A 23,132-nucleotide genomic window follows, 5' to 3' on the forward strand; every position below is an offset into this window, starting at 1 on the left:
CACAACAGAGCAGACATTTTAAATTAATTATATACACACCAGTTTCCTAATAGGTTTGTTAAAACTTCAAGGATTTCTTCACAGACTCCACAGTCTCTGAGGCTGACGGTTTGATGAGCCTTTCCTCAACACCATATGGCATCACACAAAATGTATCACAAGTCAAAAATAATTTTGAAAATATTTTTTCACATTTTACTATATATTTTCGAGAAAATGTCCAATTATATTATTATCCATAATAACAGTATACCCTCCTGTATTTATAACTTTATACCGTATATACATATATATATTAACTGTGCCTTATTTCTGAGTGTGCCTTAAGACATTATCACACTGAAGTAAAGTAGATTTTGTATTATTATTTTGTGCACATTATTCACAGTATGTGACTCATAGTGACACTATAGGGTGTGTATTTATGACAATGTTATTGTACTGTTGTTTGTAAACTGCTTGTGTTTTGTGGTGAAATGTGTGTGTGTTATTATTGAATTGCACATGTTTTTAATTTCCTCACAGAGGACAAAATGTTGTGATAGTTCATAATAATATATATAATTTCTTAAAGGAATCAATTAATTAAAATGTGCATCACTACAGCAGATCACTATTGGCTGAACAGTGAAAATGTTATTCGCAGTATTTGACTGTAAACTTTGTAAATGAATGTAGACTGTGATGTATAAACTACTTACAGCAGAACTGACCTACAGCCTTTACAGTTTGGACCAGAGCCATTCATCCTGTAATCGGTTTCCTTTAATTAATGAACTTGAGGCTCCATGTTATCTAAACAGAGTTCAGGGGATTTACCTTTACGCAATAGTTTCCACGGGCTCCTCCGGGTCTTCCCTTCAGTCTGACTCCTCACAAGGTTCACACGGTGTCTCGAGCGCAATTCAACAGACTCTGAACGATCCTCTGTTTGGTCGCTGTCCACCTGAGCGAGGGCGATGCCTTGTTTCCAGTCTGAGGCGCAGGAGTCCACGGAGCCGGACAGGGAGACTCCCGGGGGACGAGAGGAGTCCTGCCGCAGGGAGACAGTGCGGGAGCCGCCGATGAGCAGAGACATGGGCTGGTTCTTCTCTCCTCTGTGGAGCCCTCGCTCCAAGACGCGCAGGTTTGGAGACCGTATGACCCGGGACCGAGTGGAGGCCTGGCTGGATGATCACTCTGACTTTACCAGGGCCTACTTTCTACGCAGAGCTTCAGCGTAAGATATTATAACACCACTAGAGATTCCCTACATTTGAAAAGTCATATAGTCTGTTATGTAAAGTTCGGTTGTCAATGATTGAAACTTCCAGGTACCTGGAAGTTTGTGGGACCATCAACTGGTGTGGAGATTCGTGTCTTCTGATGTTCAAAAATAAAAAACAAATTTTAATTTAACCAGGTAGCAGTGGACCACACCACTGAGGCATATGAGAAGGGGTACAAATTGCCCAAACTTGAAAAAGGCTTTATTTTGCATCTGCAACACAAGTACTTTCAATGCATATTATTAAACAGTTTAAAGTTATATAGTTATGTTTGCAATGATATTGAGGGGACAACTCTTTTATTCCCAGGATGGGGGGGTCCAGAACCCCCTGTCCGCCCCTTCAAACCCGCCCCTGTGCACAAAATGTTATTTCCACGAAAGTATTCTGTATCTTCTGATGTCCACTGTCACATCAAGTCAGTCATGTAATCTGTCTTGTGTGTGACTTCAGGGTCAGTGTTCCACAGTCTCCACTGGTGCCCACGTTTCCCAGAAGCAATTCTGATCACTCTGACCTGCTCCTGAAGGCCAATCACGGGGGAGTTTCGTCTCCACTTCCCTTCTCTCACCCGAACATCTCCTCTGTATCCGACCGGCTCAAAACCCTCGCCTGCTGTACGCCTGACTGGAAGGATCCTTTCAGTCCAGATGTTCTGGCCATGCACTCGCCTTGTTCTCCTGGTTCTTCCCATTTCTCTTTTCCTCCTTGTCGACCTCTTTCTCCCATTTGCCCTGGCTCTCTTGAGCTGTCCCATGCACCGCCTCAGCTTCTGCGGCCTACCGTTGCAAACACCACAGCCTGTGGCCATGGTGAGGGCTGCCCATGGATGATGGAGCTCCTGACAGGAGGTCTCAGTTGGATAGGTTCTGTGGCAGAGCTCTGCCAGAGGGCTGTCCTGCACGTCGGGGAGATACTGGCAGCTGAGGGCAGCTGCCTCTCTCTAGTAAAGAAAGACAGCGGTGGAAAGAGCACCTTAGTGGAGGTGATTGCCCCGACAGCACTGGAGTGCCTGAGCGAGGTCAACATCTTCAGCCACAACTACCTGGAGCTGCTGAGGGGTATCATGGGATGTGTGCTGGCTACAGGGTCTCCAATGAACCTGAAAGACACATCAGAGGTAGTGATTTTCATGACTCTGCACTTTGTAATAAGCTTTTTTAGACATGCAACACACACGTTTCTAAACATGACAAAATCTTTAGCTACCAGGTGCAGGTATTTTAGGCCAGAGGACGGTTCATTGAACCTGTTTCCTGATGACCTGGTTTTAGATGATGACATGTTTATTCACGCTGTGTGAGGGTGTGTAAGGGAATCCCAGATGACCCACCTACTTCTAATCCTATTAGCAACTTCTTCCAGAGATTAACCTTTGATTTTTGAGATGTCCTGTACTCGGCTCACACACACACCCACGCATATGCACACACCCACACACAAAGGGAAGACAGCACAGCTCATTAAAGGACTATAAGAAGTTGCCCACACCACCCCTCCTCTTCATCACCACCAATGTGATTAGGAATCAGTGGCAGCCCTGTGCAGAGTAGGGTAATCCTTCATCTGTGTGGTTGTGGATGGGCAGTTCTAACCTTTGGGACATCAAGGTTATTAGGAAATGTGGGTATTCCTGGCAAGATGTGACAAACTGATAATCAACATTGATCAAGAAGATTAAGTTTACACATTACTAAGTTTATTTATATATCCTTTTACACGTCTCTCATATCTCTTATGTTTTCTGATTACCTCCTCAGTACCCGAAGTTCGACTTAGATGAAGATCAACCATCAGACTGTCAGATCAGGACTGTTCTAAGTGTGCCGATCAAGAACCACAGGGGAGAGGTATAGTTTATCTCAGTGTGAGTGTGTGTGTGCATGTGTGTGTGTGTTTGTGTGACATATTTATTCGCATCTCTGACTAAACGTAACTGTACGAATGCTGTACCTTTCAGTATATCTCTATATATTTCAATGTTTACAGGTGGTAGGTGTAGTGGTCTTGATCAATAAGAGACATTTTGAAGATGGACCAACTTCTGCTTTTACTAACATGGATGAGAAGGTGAGGACTTAGAGGTTCTATCATTTGAAACAGAACCACACATCATTATGAAAATCTCACATTTGAATTTGATTGGCCAGGTGCTATCAAATCACATGGATGTATTGGGGATGGTCTTGGATAATGTCCAGCTGTACGAGAGCTCGAGACAGGAGGCCAAACGCAGTCAGGTAAGATATAAGATAGATATATAAGATATACCCCTGTCAGGGTGTACTTTATTTTACTGTACACACTGATGCTAACAGAATTTTATGCTTGTGTGTCAGGCCTTGATCGAGATGGCACAGGTGTTGTCCAAGGAGCATCATTCCTTTGAGGTTCTGCTGAGTAAGATGGCGGCCACCATCATGCCCTTCACACATGCTCAGTACTGCACCATCTTCATCCCCAGCGAGCAAACTGCAGTCATCCCAGACGAGGTGAAGAGGTGTAAGATGGCTGGTATTGTTTATTTATGCATGCATCACATATTTCCTGACTTTTCTTCTGTTCCTCTGCTGGTGTTGCTTCAGATCATGTTCTCACGTTTGATACACCTGGAGTGCGAGGAGCTCGGATCAACCTGCCAGGTCTACAGAATGTACTGCCCGCACACATCCTCGAACATGAACAAATATGTTATATCATTACATTACATGTTGTAAAATACTTCCACATTATTTTTCAGGGAGCGGGACATCAGCGTTATCGATCCATCGTATGCCCTCCGAACTCTGGTCACCATGGAAACACTTAACATGTCTGAGAGTTCTGAAGGATCAGTAAAGAGTCTGATCTGTTGTCCTGTTAGAAATGAGAGGTCTGAAAATGTTATCGGTAAGTCACTCTCTTACATAGCAACAGTTATTTTACAGTAATGAATTACTCATCATTGAACTTATCAAATTATTGTACACATATATGCCTCTTCTAAAACACAGCATTACTATCATTCATGTGCATTATAATCAAAGACTGTTCACAAAGATGGAGGCATGGAAGCTAGTTCTAAGTGAGGCCAAAGCCTTTCATTCGCCACCTGGTGGCCGGCCACAGTATTATGGGTTATAAACCCTACGGTAATTCTTATCCCACTGAAGTGTTTTCTGGTAACTTTGGTTTTATTTAGTTATTTAATGGTATAAAAACTGGGTGAAATGTCATGATTGACAGCTGAGACCGACTTGCGATTGGTCTCAGCTGCTCGGCAGCACGGCTCCACCCCCTGATCACCACTGCGCAGACAGTGGCTCCAAATGTGCAAGATGGCAACGTTCATATCCGGGAGATTATAATTTAATCACTCCTGCATCGTGGGCGGAATTGGAGATGCATCATCTATCTTTATATACAGGTTACAGTAAATATACCAGATGCTGTTTAGAGTTACCAACCTGGAAAGTCAAATACGCTATTTGCTATGTGATGTGATCAAGACTACAAGGCAGGGATGTAATTCAACGCCTAAAAAAATCCTAGATCATGTGTTGATACACAGAAGAGAAACAGGCAGATTAAACTAGGCCTATAGTCTTATCTATCCTGTACTACCACACTGCTGTTACATGAATATGAGATGATTCAAAGACTAAAGATGTGGAACGTCTTAAAACCGCTTTCTTCCTTGTCACTCAGCGGTGTGCCAGCTGATGAACAAATGCAGCAGGGACTCCGACGACATGGAAGCCTTCAACAAATACGATGAGCGTCTGTTGGAGGACCTGGCGGTGTACTGTGGCCTGGCTCTGCAGTATGCTCAGGCTGTGCAGATCACAGAGGAGCGAAGGGCCAGTATAGAGGTCACACAGGAGGTGGGAAAACTGCCTCACCTTATTACCTCATATCTTTTATCCTTAGAGTCATGGGAACCTTAACATGTGTCTGTGTGTTCACTCTTCTCCCTGCAGGTTCTTGCCTACCACATCACTGCAGCCGAACAGGAAATCCAGGCATTGCAGGTGATTCTTCTCCTCGTCTCTCTGTGCTTCAGCAGTGTCACAACAGATACATAAATAAGTCTCCCTCTAACCACCCATCTCTTCTAATGCCTCTGGTATTATGTTTCTGTGTCTGTTCATCCGTATGTTCCATTGTGAACACGATATCTCTAGAACGCCCTGAGGGGATTTCTTCAAATTTGGAAGAAATGTTCAGTTGGACTCAAGGATAAACCCTTTCGATTCTAGTGGTCAAAGATCAAGTTTGCTGGGACCTTTCAAAACACATTGAAGATGAACTGATAAGGTTTTGGTGGTCGAAGGTCAAAGTTCAAGGCCTTGAACGTTAAATCTCAAGTCTGCTTTCAGGGAATTTCTTAAAATTTTGCTCAGTAGTCACTTGGACTCAAAGATTAAGTTTTCAAAGGTAAAGGTCACAGTGATGTTACTTTGAAAACAGTATATCAGGAACATGTGGGGGGACTAAAACTGCACTGGTTGTCTCCCTACACTTTTGTCACCCTGTCATTTGTCTTGTTATCGCCACTGCAGTGTATTCAGCTGGTCAGATTACCTGGCATCAATGCTAAAGTACAGTTAATGCCCTACCAACTTAAACCTCTTTGTTTGCTGCTAGTGCTGCCTGCGAGTGGCCAAGGTGAAGGTAGCATCCTCCCTTGGAACCTATTCTGTGTGGGCCGGAGGTAGAGAGCGCAGTGGTGTATTTTCAGTTTTATACAAGGCTGCGGATGTAGTTATACAAGTTGTCCTGCACTTGTACAATCTGATTGTGAGTGGTTTGATGTGTGAGTATCATCAAGGCCTTCTCTGTTTTTCTGTTTTTAGGAGGTCTCCATTCCTTCTGCTGAGTCACTGCACATACTGGACTTCCATTTCTCTCACTTTGCTCTGCCAGAGGAGCTGAGCACACAGGCCACAGTTCGGATGTTCCTGGACCTCAAATTAGTGCAGGACTTTAACATCGATTATAAGGTAACTGACCGGCTAATACTGATAATATATAGAATATTTAATTTATTGTTTAACCATACCGCCTGAATATGGATAAGAGATTGTTTTTAGTTTTGACATGCCTCTGTGAAAAGTACTTTTCCAATATTTCCAACACTTTGGGGAATTTTGTGTTATCTGATGCCAAATGATACCGGAAAATTAATTTAAATCATTTCAACTGATCCCTAAAAACACACTTTTACCTGTCTCTTTCCTTTAGAGTCTGTGCCAGTGGGTCTTGACTGTGAGGCGTGGTTATAGAAACAACGTGCCTTATCACAACTGGAACCACGCGCTGAGCACTGCACAGAGCATGTTTGCTATGCTCATGGCCACAGAGCAGCTCCAGGTCAGCGTGTGCATTTGTTTGCCTGTAGGATCACGTACAACAGCTATCAATAGCAAAAAAAAAACTCACATTTCCAAAGACAATAATATGTGTTTTCAGGCAAAGTTTCAGAACAATACCTGGAAATGTTCTGGTCATTTATTTTCTACCTCTTCTAAGGACTTTGTGGGTTTGACTGACAGCTCCATCCTCCTGTTGAATTCATTTGGGGCGGGATGACTTGTTGACCTGTTATCATTCTTTTTGGTCCATAGACATCGTAAATTCCCACCATTGTTTCACCTATTGACAACCTGACCAAGTCTTATCAACCAGAGTGACTGTGTTGACAGTCCTCCATGTGTGACTGGTTCAGAAGCAGCTGCCTTCTTCTGAGTCTCGTCTGTTTTAAATTCTTCAAGTTCAGCTATCCTGAAGTCTGGGGAGTGATTCGAGGACTGCAGGGTTTCTGCAGGAAACGAGGCCTCAGAATTATTTCAGAGGGGATTAATTTTTAGGCTTTTGCCAAAACCTCTTAACTGCTGTCAGTGGAGATCACACACCCGCCTTAACTGACCTGTGCTGCTCACATATTGCAGCCTCTCCCTGTAGTACAGTAGTGGAAGTACATGCGTTTTTTAACTCAGTGAAGCTAGTCACTCCATCCTGTTTGCTTTAATTAAGTAGTTGGACTGCTATACCCTGACAGTACTTTTTAGTTTTTGTCCTAAAGTGTTATATTTAAGTATTAAAGTGCTAAAGGTCACTTATGCCTGCACACAGAGCTCTATCTATCTATTTTCTAGAACCACCTGAAGACTCCACCTCTTTTCCTACTTACTCACACCTCAGTGGACTTATTCACCTGATCTCCATCTGTCAGTCTAATTGAACAGATTTACTACTCTAGATACTCACTTCCAGTTCTACTCTGCTGAAACTTAGGTGTTGTCCCTCACTTCTACGTTTCTTTGAATAAAGGTATTTACTAAACTAGAAGGGCACATATCACCATTAAGGCCAAATAGTCCCCTTAAATGCAATCAAACTGCACCAAATTTTACACACGTCCAGAAATCAGTCCCCTAAATATGCCAGATTTTGTATGCAAGATTCATGAGTTATTCTCTGCGTAATCAACAAAAATGTCTGGCAATAATAAAGAAAGTGATAAGAATCCCTGGATCCTTCCACCAAGTTTAATCCATTCTGTAGTTTTTGCGTAATCCAACAGGCGAAAACATAACTTCTTGGCTGAGGTAATAAACAGACTTTCATGTCGAGAATCAGGGAAACAGTAACTTCACTCTGTCCATCTCCGTGTTTGTTTCTCCCACAGACTATCTTTTCCCGTCTGGAGATCTTAGCGTTGATGATCGCCACTCTCAATCATGACCTCGACCACAGAGGAGTCAGTAACTCCTATATAGAAAGGTACATTTATCCATTTCTTAAGGAGTTATTTCGCATCACAACTAATAAAGTTATTTCTATTCATTTCTATGTAAATTATTATTTTTTATCAAATGTCAGCCACTGCCTTCTTATATCCATATAATTTCTCTCTATCTCTCAGGAGTCAGCAGCCTTTAGCTCAGCTCTACGGACATTCTTCCCTTGAGAACCACCACTACAACCTGTGCCTCTTCATCCTGAACAATGCTGTAAGACCTCATCCATTCATAGACATCGATTCGTTCATTCTGATGCACCTCTTATTTTTGCATCAAGCCACTACTACCTATATATATATATATATTTCTGTCTCTTTCCCTTAGTCCATGACGCTCCTGAGAGAAAGCTCTTTACAACAATTCTTATTGTGTCACAGTATCTTCTCTTTTATCAGGTAGCCTGTGTTTATGTCTGACTGCTCGTGTATGTATCTGCTGATCCCGGAGTCTGAATGTCACCTTCCCTCACTCTGTGTCTCTCCTCCTCCTGCAGGGGAGTCAGATCCTCAGTGGCCTCTCCACAGAAGACCACAGAACTGCTCTTCACACGATCAAGAGGGCGATCCTCGCCACCAACCTCACCGTGTACATGGAGTGAGTTAAGAGATAAAATGTCAGAGCAGCTGGAGGTCTTGTGTCGTCCGAGTCTTGCTTTAACTCAAGTTTTTTTGTGGTTGTGTTTTTAGGAGAAGGGACGAGTTCTTTTCTCTTGCTAAGAAAAGCAGAGTGAGCTGGAAGAGTGAGAAACAGAGAGAGCTGTTGGGGTGAGAGTGAAATCAAATCAGGGACAGACGATAATGATGTGTGTGATGAGGACGTGCTGCTAAGATGTTTATTCCTCTCGCAGGTCCATGTTAATGACAGCCAGTGACCTCTCTGCTATCACTAAGCCTTGGCCTGAACAAAAGAGGGTAAGTCTCATTACATAGAAACTCCACACTTCATCGCTCAGTTCATCCAAACCTCACCGTCTCTCCTCCTCTGAAACAGATTGCCGACCTGGTTGCCATGGAGTTCTTTGCACAGGGGGACAAAGAGAGAGAAGAGTTCAAAATTGAACCAATTGTAAGTTTACTCTTGAGTTCCTAAATTGTGCTGACACAAGGTCAGATCAGGGAGCCTTGGTTTTTAAGAGAGTGTCAATAGAAAATGCTTTCTATTGACGTTTCCCTTCCTGATGAAGGTTTTGTTCACGTTAGAGAGTCCTTTAGTTGTATTTTATCGTTAGTTTCCTGCTACTTCCATCAGTTATAAAAAACAATTTTTATTTTTGCAGCATGCATAGTTTGTATGTCTCCATGTGATGTCGTTCTAATGATACAGATATTAGCCCGCTGCAGTAAATCTACAAACGAGATCAACTTGGAAGTGATAACTGCCATTTTGTCACACCATCTTTAATCATAGGGAGGTTAAAGTTATTCTGGGACTCTGATATTCCTTCACATTTGTCGTACCTGACGTAGATCTTAAATTTCATTCAATAGGGTTTTAAAAAGTCTTAAATATAATTTGCCTGCATTTTCTTTTATCAAAGTACATTTAGTGAACTTGTCATATCTTTGCTGTTATTTATTTTGCGTAATAAATTCGGACTGACATTGTTACAGTCAAGTTTAGATTGTGAGGTTTAATGTAAAATAAAAAGGAAATTGGTAAAGGAAATTACCCTAGTTTATAGGAAATTAATCTAGCCTCATTTTAAATATATCTACTCTAACAGCCAGTTTACCCTCTCTTCTCACCAGGAAATAATGAACAGAGAAAACAGCACTCGTCTGCCATACATGCAAGTTGAATACATCGATGAGATTTGCTATCCACTCTACAAGGTGTGTTCCAACATGTTCCTTAATCTTTTATCCTCTCTTCTAATCTCCTTTTTTGTGTACCTCAATCATCACTATGTTTGTCTCTGTCTCATGTTTTGCGTGTCGTCTGAATGTCGTCCTCAGGCTGTGTCTGGACTGTTTGACAACTGCACCCCGCTGCTGAACGGCTGTGAGAAAAACAGAGAGAACTGGCAGCATCTGGCTGAGGAGGCAGAGGAAGAAAACAGTGAAAATACAAGTGTAGTGAGCCTGGAAACTCATACACACAGTGAGGAAGAGACGCAGCCCGAAGAATAGAGGACAGACAGAAGACGGAGACTTTTTTCTTTAGAAGCAAAAAAGAAACCTGTTTCTCTCGATCATGTCTTGGACTAAAAATCGACTCAGTGTCGAATATGTTATTGGGTTATACAAATATCTTGACTATTGTCACATATGCTGTAATTATGTCCCAAAAAAAGGACTCAGAGCACATATCCAACGTAAACCCTGTCAACAGTGTCAAATCTCACATTGATCTATTTTTCCATTTTTAAATGATGGCACAAGGAGAGTCATCAGTTTATTATCTTAATTTTTTTTCTGTGCTGTACAGAGTTTTATGAAACATATTTACACTTGTAAATGCCTACCTTTGTAAATTTGTAAATGTTTATCCAGATTTGAAAATCTTAATTAATATTATCAAATCAGGATCTAGCGTTGTTTCATTTTTTAAATACAAACTTTGTTGCACTCAGTGGTGAAATTTGTGCTGAGATCTACCAAAGTGCTGTTGTTTCTAATAGGAATCATCATTAACTGGACCCTAAGGCTTTGTAATGTTCCCGATCAGGGCTCAGAGTCTGTGTCAGCCAGAAAATCTGCAAAATTGGAGAAGAAATTTCATGTGATTTCCAGATCCTGATAATAAAAGGTCAAGGGAATAACTGTTGCTCACTACACATTTACAGTATGTAGTTTCAGAACAAGGCTCTGTACTGCATCAAAGTATTATTGCAAACCTTGTCTGTAGGTTTTTGGGTTAGTTGTCATTATTACTAAGTGTGGCTGGTCAGAGTTTCAGAATGACCCTTCATAAACATTATAGCACGTGATCAGAAAAGGTATTTCAGTCACTTATAGGACCAGTGTGGTTTTAAAAAGCTTTGTACATTCATTGATTTTCATCACATCGGAAAATGAGATAGCTAATGTGTGTTCTGATTTTCTTAGCAGACTATTTTGTCGTAATTTTAATGTATATGCTCACATTAATTCCTTATTTTTCCCACAATTCAAATAAATAATAAACAGATTTGGACTTATTTCTAATCAGGTTGTATACTGTGCTTTATTTTCAGTCCACGCAACCTTCCAAAGTACCAGAAAAGAAAAGGCTACAAAACTACTAACTTGAGTGTCCTAAAGATTTCTTCCACACAACTAAAGCAAACTAAGCATCAGCCCCTGTGTGCTGGCTCGTAGGAAGATAAAAGGTCTGACACATAGGGAGTGGCCAGTCCATGCCTGGTTTTGATAGTAATTAAAATATTATTTATATCAATCCTAAAATAAAACACCAGTCAGTGTGAGGATTCTGAAACAGGGGCGATGTGGTTAAAAAATGTTGGTTTGTTATAGAAGCCGAGCGACAGCATTCATTGAATGAATTCTTCTGTCTGTGGGTTCTGGCTCAGTGGGTGAAATGAAATCACAGGATGATCAAATCACCTGAAAAAAGGATTCTTCAATGTGCAGTTAGCATCCCCTGCCTCTGGGGGGCGTCGGAGCGCTTTAACGTGGCGCGGGCGCCGCGGCCTCCCAACGTGCAGAAGAAGACGCGGACGCGAGGACAAGAGGAAGAAACATGACAGGGCGCGCGAAAAGAAAACCCAGATCCAGTCAGGTAATGGCTCTCTGCTCGGTGGGGTCGCGGGGGTGTCCGTTTGAAAACCCGGGTTTGTCAGAGGGAAGCGCTGCGGGGCGCGGAGCCTCGGCGTCGGGGAGAGCAGCCTGTGTTCACCGCTGTGGGCTGAACGGCTGCAGCCGCTGTGTGTGAGCAGCAGTCAGACAACATGGCAGCCTGCAGACCTGCTCCTTCACTGTATCAGCAGTTTTTATCATAACGGTTTGATGGCGTCTCAGTGAACCAGAACAGTGTATTTGTTGTAGCGTGGTGAGCTAGCGTCACCTCTACCTCTCTGTGGTCTGCTGCAGGTAAAACACGTCTTCATGAGTCGTGGTTTGATGCCTTTAAATCCTAAAACCAGTGCCTGGACATGAATGAATCAGATCTATAGAAAAGTTTAAAGGTTCAGTGTGTAGAATCTGGTGGTGAAGTTGCATGTTGCAGCTGAACACCCCCCCTCCTCACCCTCCCCTTCCAAACATGAAAGAGAACCTGTGGTAGACTTCAGATAAAAACTCAAAAGGTGTTTAGTTTGTCCAGTCTGGGCTACTGTAAAAAAACATGGCAGCCTCCGTAGAGAGGATCCACTCAAGATGTAAATATAAAGTATTTATATTTAAAGGGGCCATTCAAGGGTAAAGAAAACAACAGTTCATACAATTTTAGATGAAACACACTAGTGGAAACATCAGTAGGATTATTTGATATTCAATTTCTGCCAATAGATCCCTTTCACCTAAGTCTTACACACTGGACCTTTTTTAAAGCCTTAACTTGTGTTACATGTCATGTTATAAAATACAGGTCATTGAACACAGACCATCAGGCTTCTTCATTCATAAAGGTGAGGGCTCATTCATAACTGGATTGACGTCCAGTATTCCCCTGCATATCTGGTTTCTGCTCTTTCGCACTACTTTTTGTTCACTTAACCTCTGGAAGTTTTATCCATGGTTGTCATCACTTTGGCTCAACTGCAATTATTTCTAACGTACTATATAAACAAATCTGACTTGACTTGCAATAAACTGTTTTAAATGAGGGGTTGATTTCCACATATTGGAAGCTGTTTGTAATGCTGCAGAATTAGTTTTATTCCGAATTTTGTTTTCAGCCCTAAATCATATGAATGAAGTGGATGATACAAAATACCAGTTAGCTTATTGCAATGTTGTATTGTTGCATTAGCTATAACTTGGTGTAACAAATACACTGACAACTTTAAATACAATGTGGCTGTTTCTCCTACTATGCGTTTCTTTAGGAGTCAGGTGCAGGCAATGGGGAGCTGAAGAAAGCCCGTACTGACGAGTCCGAAGCCGCGCCGTTGTCAAAGGTTGATTCGGAGCAACGCGATGAGATGGTGCGACTGTACAAGCTTCAAATGCCAGAAGACCTTTACCACTTCTGGGATTTCTGCAAGCAGCTTTGTCCTGGCGACCCACGTGGTAAGATCTTTACACTGACAGCAGATCTTGTTTCAGTACTACTGAGAGGACAGAAGGTACATCTGACATTTAATCAATTCTTCTGTCTGTAGACGTAGAGTAAACAGGATGGAGCCACTGGTTTTAGTGATGCTCAGCCAATGAAAGGTCTGGATGGAGGGTTTGTGAGAAAAATACTCTGTACAGCCCATGATCTGAGAAGCCCTGCTTATAACTAGTCTTTACACAAGTGTCTTTGTTTGATGATGGCTTTGTATTTGCCAGTTTAGCACAGACAAGCAGTTTCATGGTCTGTCTAAGGTTGTTCCTTGAGTTATGAGTTCTGCCAGTCCATAAAAGTCAATAATCATTTATTCAATAAAAAACGTTTTTGTTATTACTCAGTTTTGTTCTTTGATGGTAAGTTGAAAAATGTTGGAGCTGTTGGGCAGCCAAGACAAAAAAAGAACTGACGTCATCAACTTGGGCTCTGGAAAATTGTGATGTTCAGTTAATATCTGGACTGAATTTTTTTCTTTGAAGGTGCCTTGAAAGAAACTCTGGGTTTGCAGCTGGTTGGTCCGTTTGACATTCTGGCTGGAGCTCACAAAAGCTCAAAGAATCCTCAGCCTAACTTCCATCTTCACTGGAGGTACATTTACGACCCACCAGAGTTTCAGACCATACTTCAGGGATGTGAGGACAGCCAGCATCACATTGGCTATTTCAGGTACAGCACAGTTCTTTCCCACTAGACGCCCATGAAGGTGTTTAATCTATTCTGAGCCAGTGCTATTGTTGAAATTTTGTAACTTCCACTTGTGGACTCTTGACTTATCCTACGAACAGTTCCCATACCAGCTACAGCTAGTGAGGGGTTGTTGTTACAGAAACATGAGTATGATTTGCTCTGATTTATTCTCACTGGATTTTATTGTCCACCAGAGACACTCCAGACTCCCTCCCTTCGTTTGTTGGGGAGAATGAAGCCAAGAAGGGCTGCACTATAACACAGATGGGGGACAACTTGTTTGCTGCTGTCCTGTGAGTACTAACAACCACATATTTACCTATCACCACACGTAAACACTTAGTTTATGTTGCCTGATTAAGAATGTTTAACATAAATTATGATCTGTATATATTTTATCCAGCTGCCAGTGGCCGTTTTGTTTCTATATTTTAGTACATGATCAAATTACAAGTCAGTACTCAGGGGGGAAGGCACAAGTCACTTTTCATTTGTCAATGGTAGCAAAAGGCGAATAAGGATTCCAGATATCAGGTACATATCAGCATGTCATGATGTTAAAATCTAATATTTATTTACATTTTTGCTCAAATCAGTGATCATAAACGGGGTTTGGTGCATGCACCAGTTATGATAATCGTCCTTATTGTGTGTGTGTGCACATTGTCTTCACATGTGTGGTAACAGGGGAGAATGAGTCTTACCTACTTGATTCCTTTGTTTTCTCCTGTGTCAGCCTGTATCTTCTGCGGAAGAGGAAAGAGAGGGGCAACAAGAAGGCAGCGGGAGAAGCTTTGGGAAACTTGGAGGCAAAGCTGAGAGACAGGACAGAGACACTGGGCTTGTCTCTAGAGCAGAAAACCAAAGGCATGAAGCAGAGGGACAAGAGGGTAATTCACAGCAAATAGTGTTATGTATTATATAATGTTTTTTCAAACTCACTGGTAACTCAACTGATTTTCACTTTATATGTTACTTTGTCCCTTGGACTGCAACTTGAAATCAATGCGGTTGTATTAGTTCAATACTGTGTACAATTGTGTTTTTTGAGAAAAAAAACTCTGGTCACTCCAGGTGGTTACAAAGACGTTCCACGGTGCTGGCGTCGTTGTGCCCGTAGACAAGAATGACGTAGGATACAGAGAACTTCCAGAAACAGATGGTGAGATTAAATATATATAGTATTATAGCTTGGTGATAGTAAAGATGCCTTGTGCCACTTTAGTTTTTGGTGTTTTACCTTATCGTTTGTATGGACTGAAAACTTGAAGTAACAGTTTTATCTCCTCACACACTCATTCTTCGTGTATGTATATAATTGTCCTTGAATCATAGCTCAAAAGTGGCATGACGCTATTTTTATTTAGTTTAAATTGGAAATCAGTCTGTCAATAGTCGACATTAATTCATTTTCTGTGTACTTTATTTCAGTTATTTTCTGTGCACGATGACTTGTCATTTTTCCCTCTTTTGTATCTAGCTGCTCTCAAAAAAATCTGCAAGGCCATTGCTGACGCGCGTAATGATGAAGAGCGCGTCAAAGCCTTCGGACCTCTCCAGGAGATTATCACGTTTGTTCAGTTTGCCAATGATGAGTGTGACTATGGAATGGGTTACGAGCTGGGAATAGACCTCTTCTGTTACGGATCCCATGTAAGTCTCAAAACCAACTCACAACCAAATATTCTTTCCTGTGTACAAAGCATCAAATTAATTTTGCAGTTGGAATAAATGTGTTTATTGATTTTTTTTTTTTAATTTTTGTCCTGTCAGTATTTTCATAAGGTAATCAAGCAGCTCCTGCCCATGGCCTACAACTTGCTGAAACGAAATTTATTTGGGGAAATTTTGGAGGCCCACCTCTCCAGCCGTAGCCATGACAACCTGGACCAACTCTCTGCACATTAGAAACACTCCGAAGATCATTTTAGTTCTTGTTCTTATAAGCTTTTCCCACCATGTGTCTTCTGTCTGTTTGTCATTGTTCGTGTTTCTTGGTGGTTTTTGGTGCTGCTGTCGTTGACTGGAACCAGTTCAATGACATTTTGTTTGTAAAAGGTAGATGTCTAATAAAATATTTTTATATTTTTACCTGTCGATTGAATCTCAATGAACATTTAAACCAATGAGTTTACATCTACAGTAGGTTTTGCAGCAGTTGGTGAACACCGTACAACAGTTTTGTTTTAAGATCCACGTAATCCAGGCAGAATGTATTTAATGTTTTGACATATAGGTAACTTTATAGAACTGCTATTATGACACAGTTGTGTCTTTAGATTCATATCATGCAGTGTAGATAGAGGGCAGTGTTTCCCATATTTAAGATACAGTCGTTAGCAGCCATTGACACTGATGCAAGATGCAAATTCTATCTAGGGTTCTGTATAAAAGGAGAAAAATGTAATAACATAAGTAGTGTTGGGTTGCACCATACAGGAATCAGGATAGATATGTATATCAACTTTCCCAGTTCATTTTGTTCATTAATAGAATTATTGTTTGTATCATGCATTTTCTGAAGTTGTTCAATAACGCATATAATATGACCAATTTTCTCTGGACTAGTGGAAATATAACCAAAGACTGAAAAGACAGGCGACATTATAACGATACGGTCTATGACTATACCCAGTGACATTTCCTTTTTATTAATTCTGAACTTTTCTTCTGAATGAGAACATCATTCAGTCATTCAGTCACACATACGCCTCTCAAAAGGGAAATGTCTGTGTTTTACCCAGATAGTTATAACATTCTTTCCCAGGTTGAAACAAGTGTTCAAATACAATAGGCTTCCATTCAATTGCCTTTGAAAAGTTTATTCCTGGAAGTCCCAGGATTCCAGATTCATCTTCATACAGGGTGTAAGGCAGAGGAACATCCATACAAATCAGTCTTTTGCATAATTATTTTTGTTTAATGTGCTTTTTAAATTAATGAATGTAAAATAAGTTATTTGACACTTTACATTTAACTATTAACTATTTCAATGTTGTCATCTTGCACTCAGCCATTTTAGAGAAACAGATTAACATAATATATGACTCGGAGAAAAATGATTTCACTGTCGGCTCACACAGAAGAATCCAGATCTAAACAGTTTAACATGACTTCCTCTTTCTCCATTTCACGCTCCCCTCCTCACGTCCTGCCTGATTTTAAAATGTCTCCAAGACATTGCTATTGATTTTGCACTGTCAGCTTCCATTAAATTTGCAGCTCAGTGAGGAGACCCAGGCCGAGGTGAGGGCGTAAGAATACTAAAGAGGGAGATTATGTAAGCTCACTTCAATGTGCCTGCATGGGCAGTGATGATTTCACATTTAACCATTTTCCTTTAATCATTCGTCATCGTGGACCACACTGTTGATTTTCCTGTCTGGAGCCGGTAAAAAATTCCAGGGTCTGCCCATTATTCCAAATCACTGCCAGAATTTAATGGATTCTTTCTTGGCCCATGTCCCATCTTTCCACCATGTTTCATGGGAAACTGTGCTGGAGTTTTTACATAATCCTGCTGACAACAAAGAAACAAACAACAAACAAATGGACAGTGGTGAAAATGTAACCTCCTTGGTGGAGATAATTAGCATAAGTCTCTTCAATACTATTCAAGCCTCTGATCCACCTATACCTGTCTGCTACCATAGCTGCCCTGACACAGCAGTGTTATGACTGTAAATACAGGAGGTCTCTGCCTTTTACACAGTGTTTTACATTTCGTGTCAAAAGGTTGGATATGACAGAAAATCTGATGCCTTATGGAGATTGAGACGGACGATTTCTTCCTGTTTTAAACGGATGATCAAAGTCGTTTCTTTTAATCACAACAAAGATCATGTGACTATTGTGTGACCATGAGAACTTACTGATTTCAAACTGAGCCATGATATTTCCATTGGATTATTACGACTACTGGTGTCAGTGTAGGATGCCTTATAATGTAATTAAGGTTAATGAAGTCATGGTAATGAAAGTCTTGTAGGACTGTTTATATCATGTACCTGACATCTGGCTCAGTCTATGATTGGTGGGTACTGTGCTGCTGCAGAGGCACCAGGGGGGGGGGGGGGGGGCAGAAGCAAAACAGAGGAGCACCACTGCTGGAGGTGCATTCAGGTACTATTGGTTCCAAATGTTCTGGTCCTATTATATTTTCTCTTCTGGAGTTCTATTTTTGTAAGACATTTGGAGCACTGTTCTGCTCAGTGGTAGAAGTTAATGAGCAAACCTTCTGTGTCAATTACGTTTATATATATATAGTCGTTTAAAAATAACTAATAAGGACAAACACAGGCATCTTCTCACTGATTAACCCAATCAAGGTGCGGTAGCAGCTTCTCCCACGGTCCTTGAAGGCAGCATGCATCCTGCGGAGTTTCGGGGAAGCGCCTGTCAAGCGCGCTCACGCTCCCACGCACGTCCACGCGCAGGCTACAGCAGCACACCGGGAGCATCCCTGAGCGGAGGAGCGCTTGTTTCTGTGGAGCTCTGACAATCTGACACAATCACTGTACCCGCCTCCGTCACGTCGGGACACACACGGACTCTGTCGCCGCAGAATGATCCCGGGCCCCGGCGAGCCTTGTGGACAGTGAGGGCCCCCGCGCAGAGAGCCACCTCTCACCCGGCAGAAGGAGACTGGCTGCCCGCGTCTCCTCCAGCGGCAGCCCTGGAGACAGGATGTCAAGTAGCACGGAAGAAAGTCTGTCCAGGGGCGGCGGCTCCGACCGTGACTTGAAGATGGCCTCTTCCAACAACACGTCCCCGGAGGGAGGACCTCCACCGCCGCTGCAGCAGCATGCCCGTATACGGCAGGTGGGTGTCCCGTGTGTCCGCAGCCTCCTTCTCCGCATTGCCCGGTTCCTCCAGCCCGCACCCCGCTGCTGATGCTGTGCGCTCCGGGTGGAGCAGGCAGAGGCGTTGGCGCACTGGTGATCTGTCTCTGATTTTGCACTAACCTGGGTTTAAACAGGCTGCTGATGGAAGCCGAGCTGTGCAGAGAGGATGTTTAGATCAGTGACAGTGCGAGAAAACAGGCCAGTGGTGCCAGTTGTTGTGGCCGTCAACGTAAACAGCAGCGGGCCTGCACTGACTCCACTAGTTACTGGTACAGGCCCCACTGAGTGTTTACAACTTCTGTGTAGGTGCACTGTTTACATGGAGCGTTTCAGGGTGGGCACCCATGGGTGGCGACCGATTCAACCTTCTACCCAGTGACATGGTGCAAGTGTAGGGTTCTCCTGAAGATGAATAGGTGGTTTCTGTCATACATTGGTAGATTCATACAGTATTTTGTGTGTGTGTGTGTGTGTGTGTGTGTGTGTGTGTGTGTGTGTGTGTGTGTGTGTGTGTGTGTGTGTGTGTGTGTGTGTGTGTCTGTCTGTCACTGTGTGTGTGTCTGTCTCTGTGTGTGTGTGTGTGTTTACTAAGTGCTATCTCAGTCCACTGGGCTGGGCTGTTTTGCCAGTAAGTCCTTCTGTCCTTGTGTGAACTGAAATTCTGGTATGCAGATCTCCTCTCCTCTTCCTCTCCTCCTTCTCTCCTATCCTGTCCTCTTCCTCTCATCTCCTTATTCTCTCCTCTCCTCTCCTCTCCCTCTCAAATATTCGTATTGCTCAGATCATGGTCCGTTTTTGCAAATTAAACTAAATCCACTGTCACAACTGCATCAGCCTAATTGGAAAAAAGTAAATAGTGTCAGTTTTCACCAATGTATGATTTAAGCAGGAAGATTAATGTTAAGTGTTACCATCTAGATTTGATTGTGTAGTCCGCGGTGTGTGTTTGAGTAAAAGTGAGTCAGGAGATGGTAGATGGTTGCTTCCTGTGTCAGTGCACTCGCTCAGGCTAATGTGATTTCAGTAATGGACTCGAGTGCCACACACACACACACACACACACACACACACACACACACACACACACACACACACACACACACACACACACACCTTTTGTCTTTTCTTCCAGGGTGGGGCCACTGAGCTCACATACTTGCAATGATGCAATCAGAAGTTTGTGCATTATCATCTTTGAGAAAATCAAACAAACATGATTAAGTGAACACGTCATGCACTTGTATGCACGGGGACAGGAATAGCTGTTTGTTTGTGTCGGCGCACAGAAAGAAGATGAAGTCCTGCAGGCATCTAGGATGTATGTTCTCTGTAGTGAAAGTGATAAGGAGACTTCTTCTTAAAAGTGGTGGGGTCCCACTTTGAGCTCATCTTCGAACACAGCTGTCCTCTTCAATACTAGATCTGAATCTATGTACATGCAGATTTTACAGCATCTCAAGTATCACATTGATTTTAAATTATTGGATTAGTTACCTTCATGGTAACTGATCCAGCAGCTGAAGTGCTCAGTGGTCAGTTTTCCAGATACTCTTATCGATTTGCTTTTTAAAAACTCAAATAAACACATTTTACAAACGCACCACAAAAGGGCACAGGATAGCATGTGTTCCTTTTGACTGACCACTAAGGTACAGAGTCGTTTTTTGGTCGTGGAAGGAGCTCGATTGTTAAGGTTCCACACTAACTCAGGCACCCGGGGGGAACATGGGAATATCTCTTACCACTGCAGAGGCCCATGTTTAGTCCCAAGCAGCCGAGCCCCCATTGACCCCAGTGATCAATAACAAGCGGCGGCACTGATGAATGATCGTGTCATCTCTGTTACTCTACTAGTGACTCCTACAGGTTGGTCTGTCCCGCTCAAGCATCAGCAACAATTAAACTGCAGGAATCATACTGGAAAGAAATACAAGGGAAGGCAGTATTTTGACTATGTCTTAGTCTAAAGGCCCGACACACCCACCAGGTTGTGCTCTGCTAGGAAATGTGTGAGACCATCAACCTCAATGTACCACTTACCCATAAGATGAATAAGAAGAAGTGTAAGTTGTATCTTCTTAGAGGATGCAACAGGAGATTGAGGAAGAATGCACAGGTTTTGATCATTTCAAAAGCTGTTTAGGGCCTTTTATTGCTGAATTCATTCTATCGTTTGGTTTTTTGGGGACTTTTGGCAGAACTCCACAACGAACTGATTGACACAGCCTTGACATGATGTTGCCTTATGGAGTTTAACCTGTGAGCGAGCATGTGACTGTTTACAAATCCAGCAGATGTGCACCTATGTTTGCATTCATTCTGTGTCGTCTTTCTGGCCACCTTTCAAATACAAGTCCAATATTCACCCTCTGTTTTGGGTTTGAGTGAAATCTCTGGGTCTAAAGCTCACCGGATTGTTTGACTTTCTTCACCAGATAGATACTTTGTCTGTCTGCGGTTTGGTGATGGGAAGGTGATGGGAAGGTAGGACACAGCAGGTGCATCAGAACTCATCTGGAGTTGAGGTTGATGAGAGCAATGGGACTGAGGTAAAGCTTGTGTGCAGTAAAACTCCATCAGTGAGCTGAGAGGCTGGAAGACTTCAAAGAGCTGCAGAGTCGGATGATAAGTCACAGATGATGCAGGCTCATCACATTTCACAACACATGCAGTCATTTCATTCGGTGTTAATATAAAAACATACATACTTGTTCTGTAGAATGGTGTCTGTCTTACTCCAAATGGTTGGTACAAAATAATCTACTGTCTGTTGAGTTTGTAATTGTATCCATGTAATTTGGTTTTATTTTATAATACCTTTTAGTAAGTGTCTTTCCAGAGACACTAATTTGGTTTCTCAGGATCCGTAGACCTTGCTGTGGAGGGTTGTTACTTTTTTCTTTGGAAGACAATGGTCAATTAGTTTTATTTGAATGTCTCCAAATTACCCTGATTAACAGAATTAGAACATTGCATCTCAAAACCATTAAAACAATACCTGAAACACCCCTGAATGAGTTTCCATTTACCCTCATTGTTTTGCTTGGGCATTTGACTACCACCGTTTCATAATATCTGCAAAAACATACATGTATATGTTTGGATTCCATGAAAAACTGAAAAAAAACAGTTTTCTTAGATTCTGTGGGGGAAGTTACTCATTTTGTGGAAGCTTTTTGATAGAAGAAAAATTGCAAGAGATGCAAAACACGAATTGATCGTTTAGGAAAGATTCAAATGTATATGTATCTGAAGAAACTCAATGTTGGAGTACAGAGCTCAGTACAGCAATGAGACATGAACCAAAAAGAGAAAATGACAGAGAGACACTGTGATGCTGGGCTCTTTCTTTCTGGTCTAAAAATAATTCCTGTCTCGTGTGATTGTCCCAGAGAAAAATAGCTTCTTCATCGTAGCCAAGTGTCTGTGTGTCCATGTCTCTGTGCTCACTGAACCAGCGTCACTGGGCTTTTAGAAGCTGGCGTTAAGCGATTCCTTTCGCCCCCTATCTGAACAAAACAGAGACGGCCTCATCATGTGTTAACCCCCCCAAACTGTGCCAGTCCACCTCCCTGTGGTTGAACAGTGGATACTCTCAGCTCAGTTTGCAGGGATCAGTTCAGGACTGTAGTGGATTTGATGTCCACTGCAGTCTGATATCGATCAGGGGAATCTTTGCACATCCAGGCTTCAGTGGAGACATGCCAGTCACTCTCATACCCAAACTGAATCCAGAAAAATATAATGAGGGAATACGGCTCTAGTCTTGCATCTGATGATGACTTGTGTTTAGGACAAATTAAGGCCACTTGACTTATTTCTTACTCATTACTTGAACTTCATGATTCAACCCCAACCCGCCCCATTTTCTTTTTGTTTGCCTTCCATCTTTCCTTCTCAGCAGTCTCAATTCCTCACTGCCTGAAAGAGGAGGTTTGATTCTTTACCCCAGTTTTCTTCTTGGTTGTCATTTCTATTCATCTCTCATTTCCCTCTACACCCCCCCCCCCCACCACCACCCCTGCGCTCCTCCTCCCCACCACCACCCCTGCGCTCCTCCTCCCCACCACTGGTCCCAACACCGAGGTCCTGATGTGCCAGGAGGTCAGATTTCACTGCAGCCTTTGACATTTCCATCTCTCTGTTTTCCGCCCTCTCTCTCTCTGCGTCTCCTCTGCCCCCCTGTGTCTGCCTGTCTCTCTCTCTCTCCACTGGGAGGGGTATGATGGGACTCTGCAGGAAGTGAGTCTTAATGGAGCCACGGCCTTCATTGCATTACCTCTGGACAGCTGCAGCCACACATACACCCACACATGATTACATCTGCCTTCCAT

General features: G+C 42.5%; 3 protein-coding genes across 3 annotated transcripts in view; all 3 read left to right on the forward strand.

Moving 5' to 3' along the window:
- Nucleotides 1-697: 697 nt before the first annotated feature.
- LOC117768280 (cGMP-specific 3',5'-cyclic phosphodiesterase-like) lies at nt 698-10,344 on the forward strand. The gene is made up of 20 exons (XM_034596514.1): nt 698-1,219; nt 1,722-2,388; nt 3,029-3,118; nt 3,258-3,338; nt 3,419-3,508; nt 3,608-3,760; nt 3,854-3,921; nt 4,009-4,157; nt 4,956-5,131; nt 5,228-5,278; nt 6,104-6,250; nt 6,492-6,620; nt 7,939-8,033; nt 8,176-8,263; nt 8,547-8,647; nt 8,740-8,817; nt 8,901-8,964; nt 9,044-9,118; nt 9,802-9,885; nt 10,009-10,344. Exons 1-20 carry the CDS (start codon nt 960-962, stop codon nt 10,180-10,182), a joined length of 2,820 nt encoding a protein of 939 aa, XP_034452405.1. The 5' UTR covers nt 698-959; the 3' UTR covers nt 10,183-10,344.
- Nucleotides 10,345-11,658: 1,314 nt separating this feature from the next.
- LOC117768111 (histone PARylation factor 1) lies at nt 11,659-16,045 on the forward strand. The gene is made up of 8 exons (XM_034596223.1): nt 11,659-11,773; nt 13,041-13,224; nt 13,747-13,933; nt 14,149-14,247; nt 14,691-14,844; nt 15,029-15,116; nt 15,435-15,607; nt 15,728-16,045. Exons 1-8 carry the CDS (start codon nt 11,735-11,737, stop codon nt 15,860-15,862), a joined length of 1,059 nt encoding a protein of 352 aa, XP_034452114.1. The 5' UTR covers nt 11,659-11,734; the 3' UTR covers nt 15,863-16,045.
- Nucleotides 16,046-18,353: 2,308 nt separating this feature from the next.
- The window catches only part of ank2a (ankyrin 2a, neuronal), a 77,152-nt gene continuing 72,373 nt past the window's right edge, over nt 18,354-23,132 (forward strand). The window contains exon 1 of the mRNA XM_034607201.1: nt 18,354-18,775. Within this exon, the coding sequence (XP_034463092.1) occupies nt 18,641-18,775 (135 nt within the window). The 5' untranslated portion in view covers nt 18,354-18,640. The remainder of the gene's footprint in view (nt 18,776-23,132) is intronic.

The sequence above is a fragment of the Hippoglossus hippoglossus genome, chromosome 1 (genome assembly GCF_009819705.1).
Source record: "Hippoglossus hippoglossus isolate fHipHip1 chromosome 1, fHipHip1.pri, whole genome shotgun sequence".
NCBI classification, from domain to species: domain Eukaryota; kingdom Metazoa; phylum Chordata; class Actinopteri; order Pleuronectiformes; family Pleuronectidae; genus Hippoglossus; species Hippoglossus hippoglossus.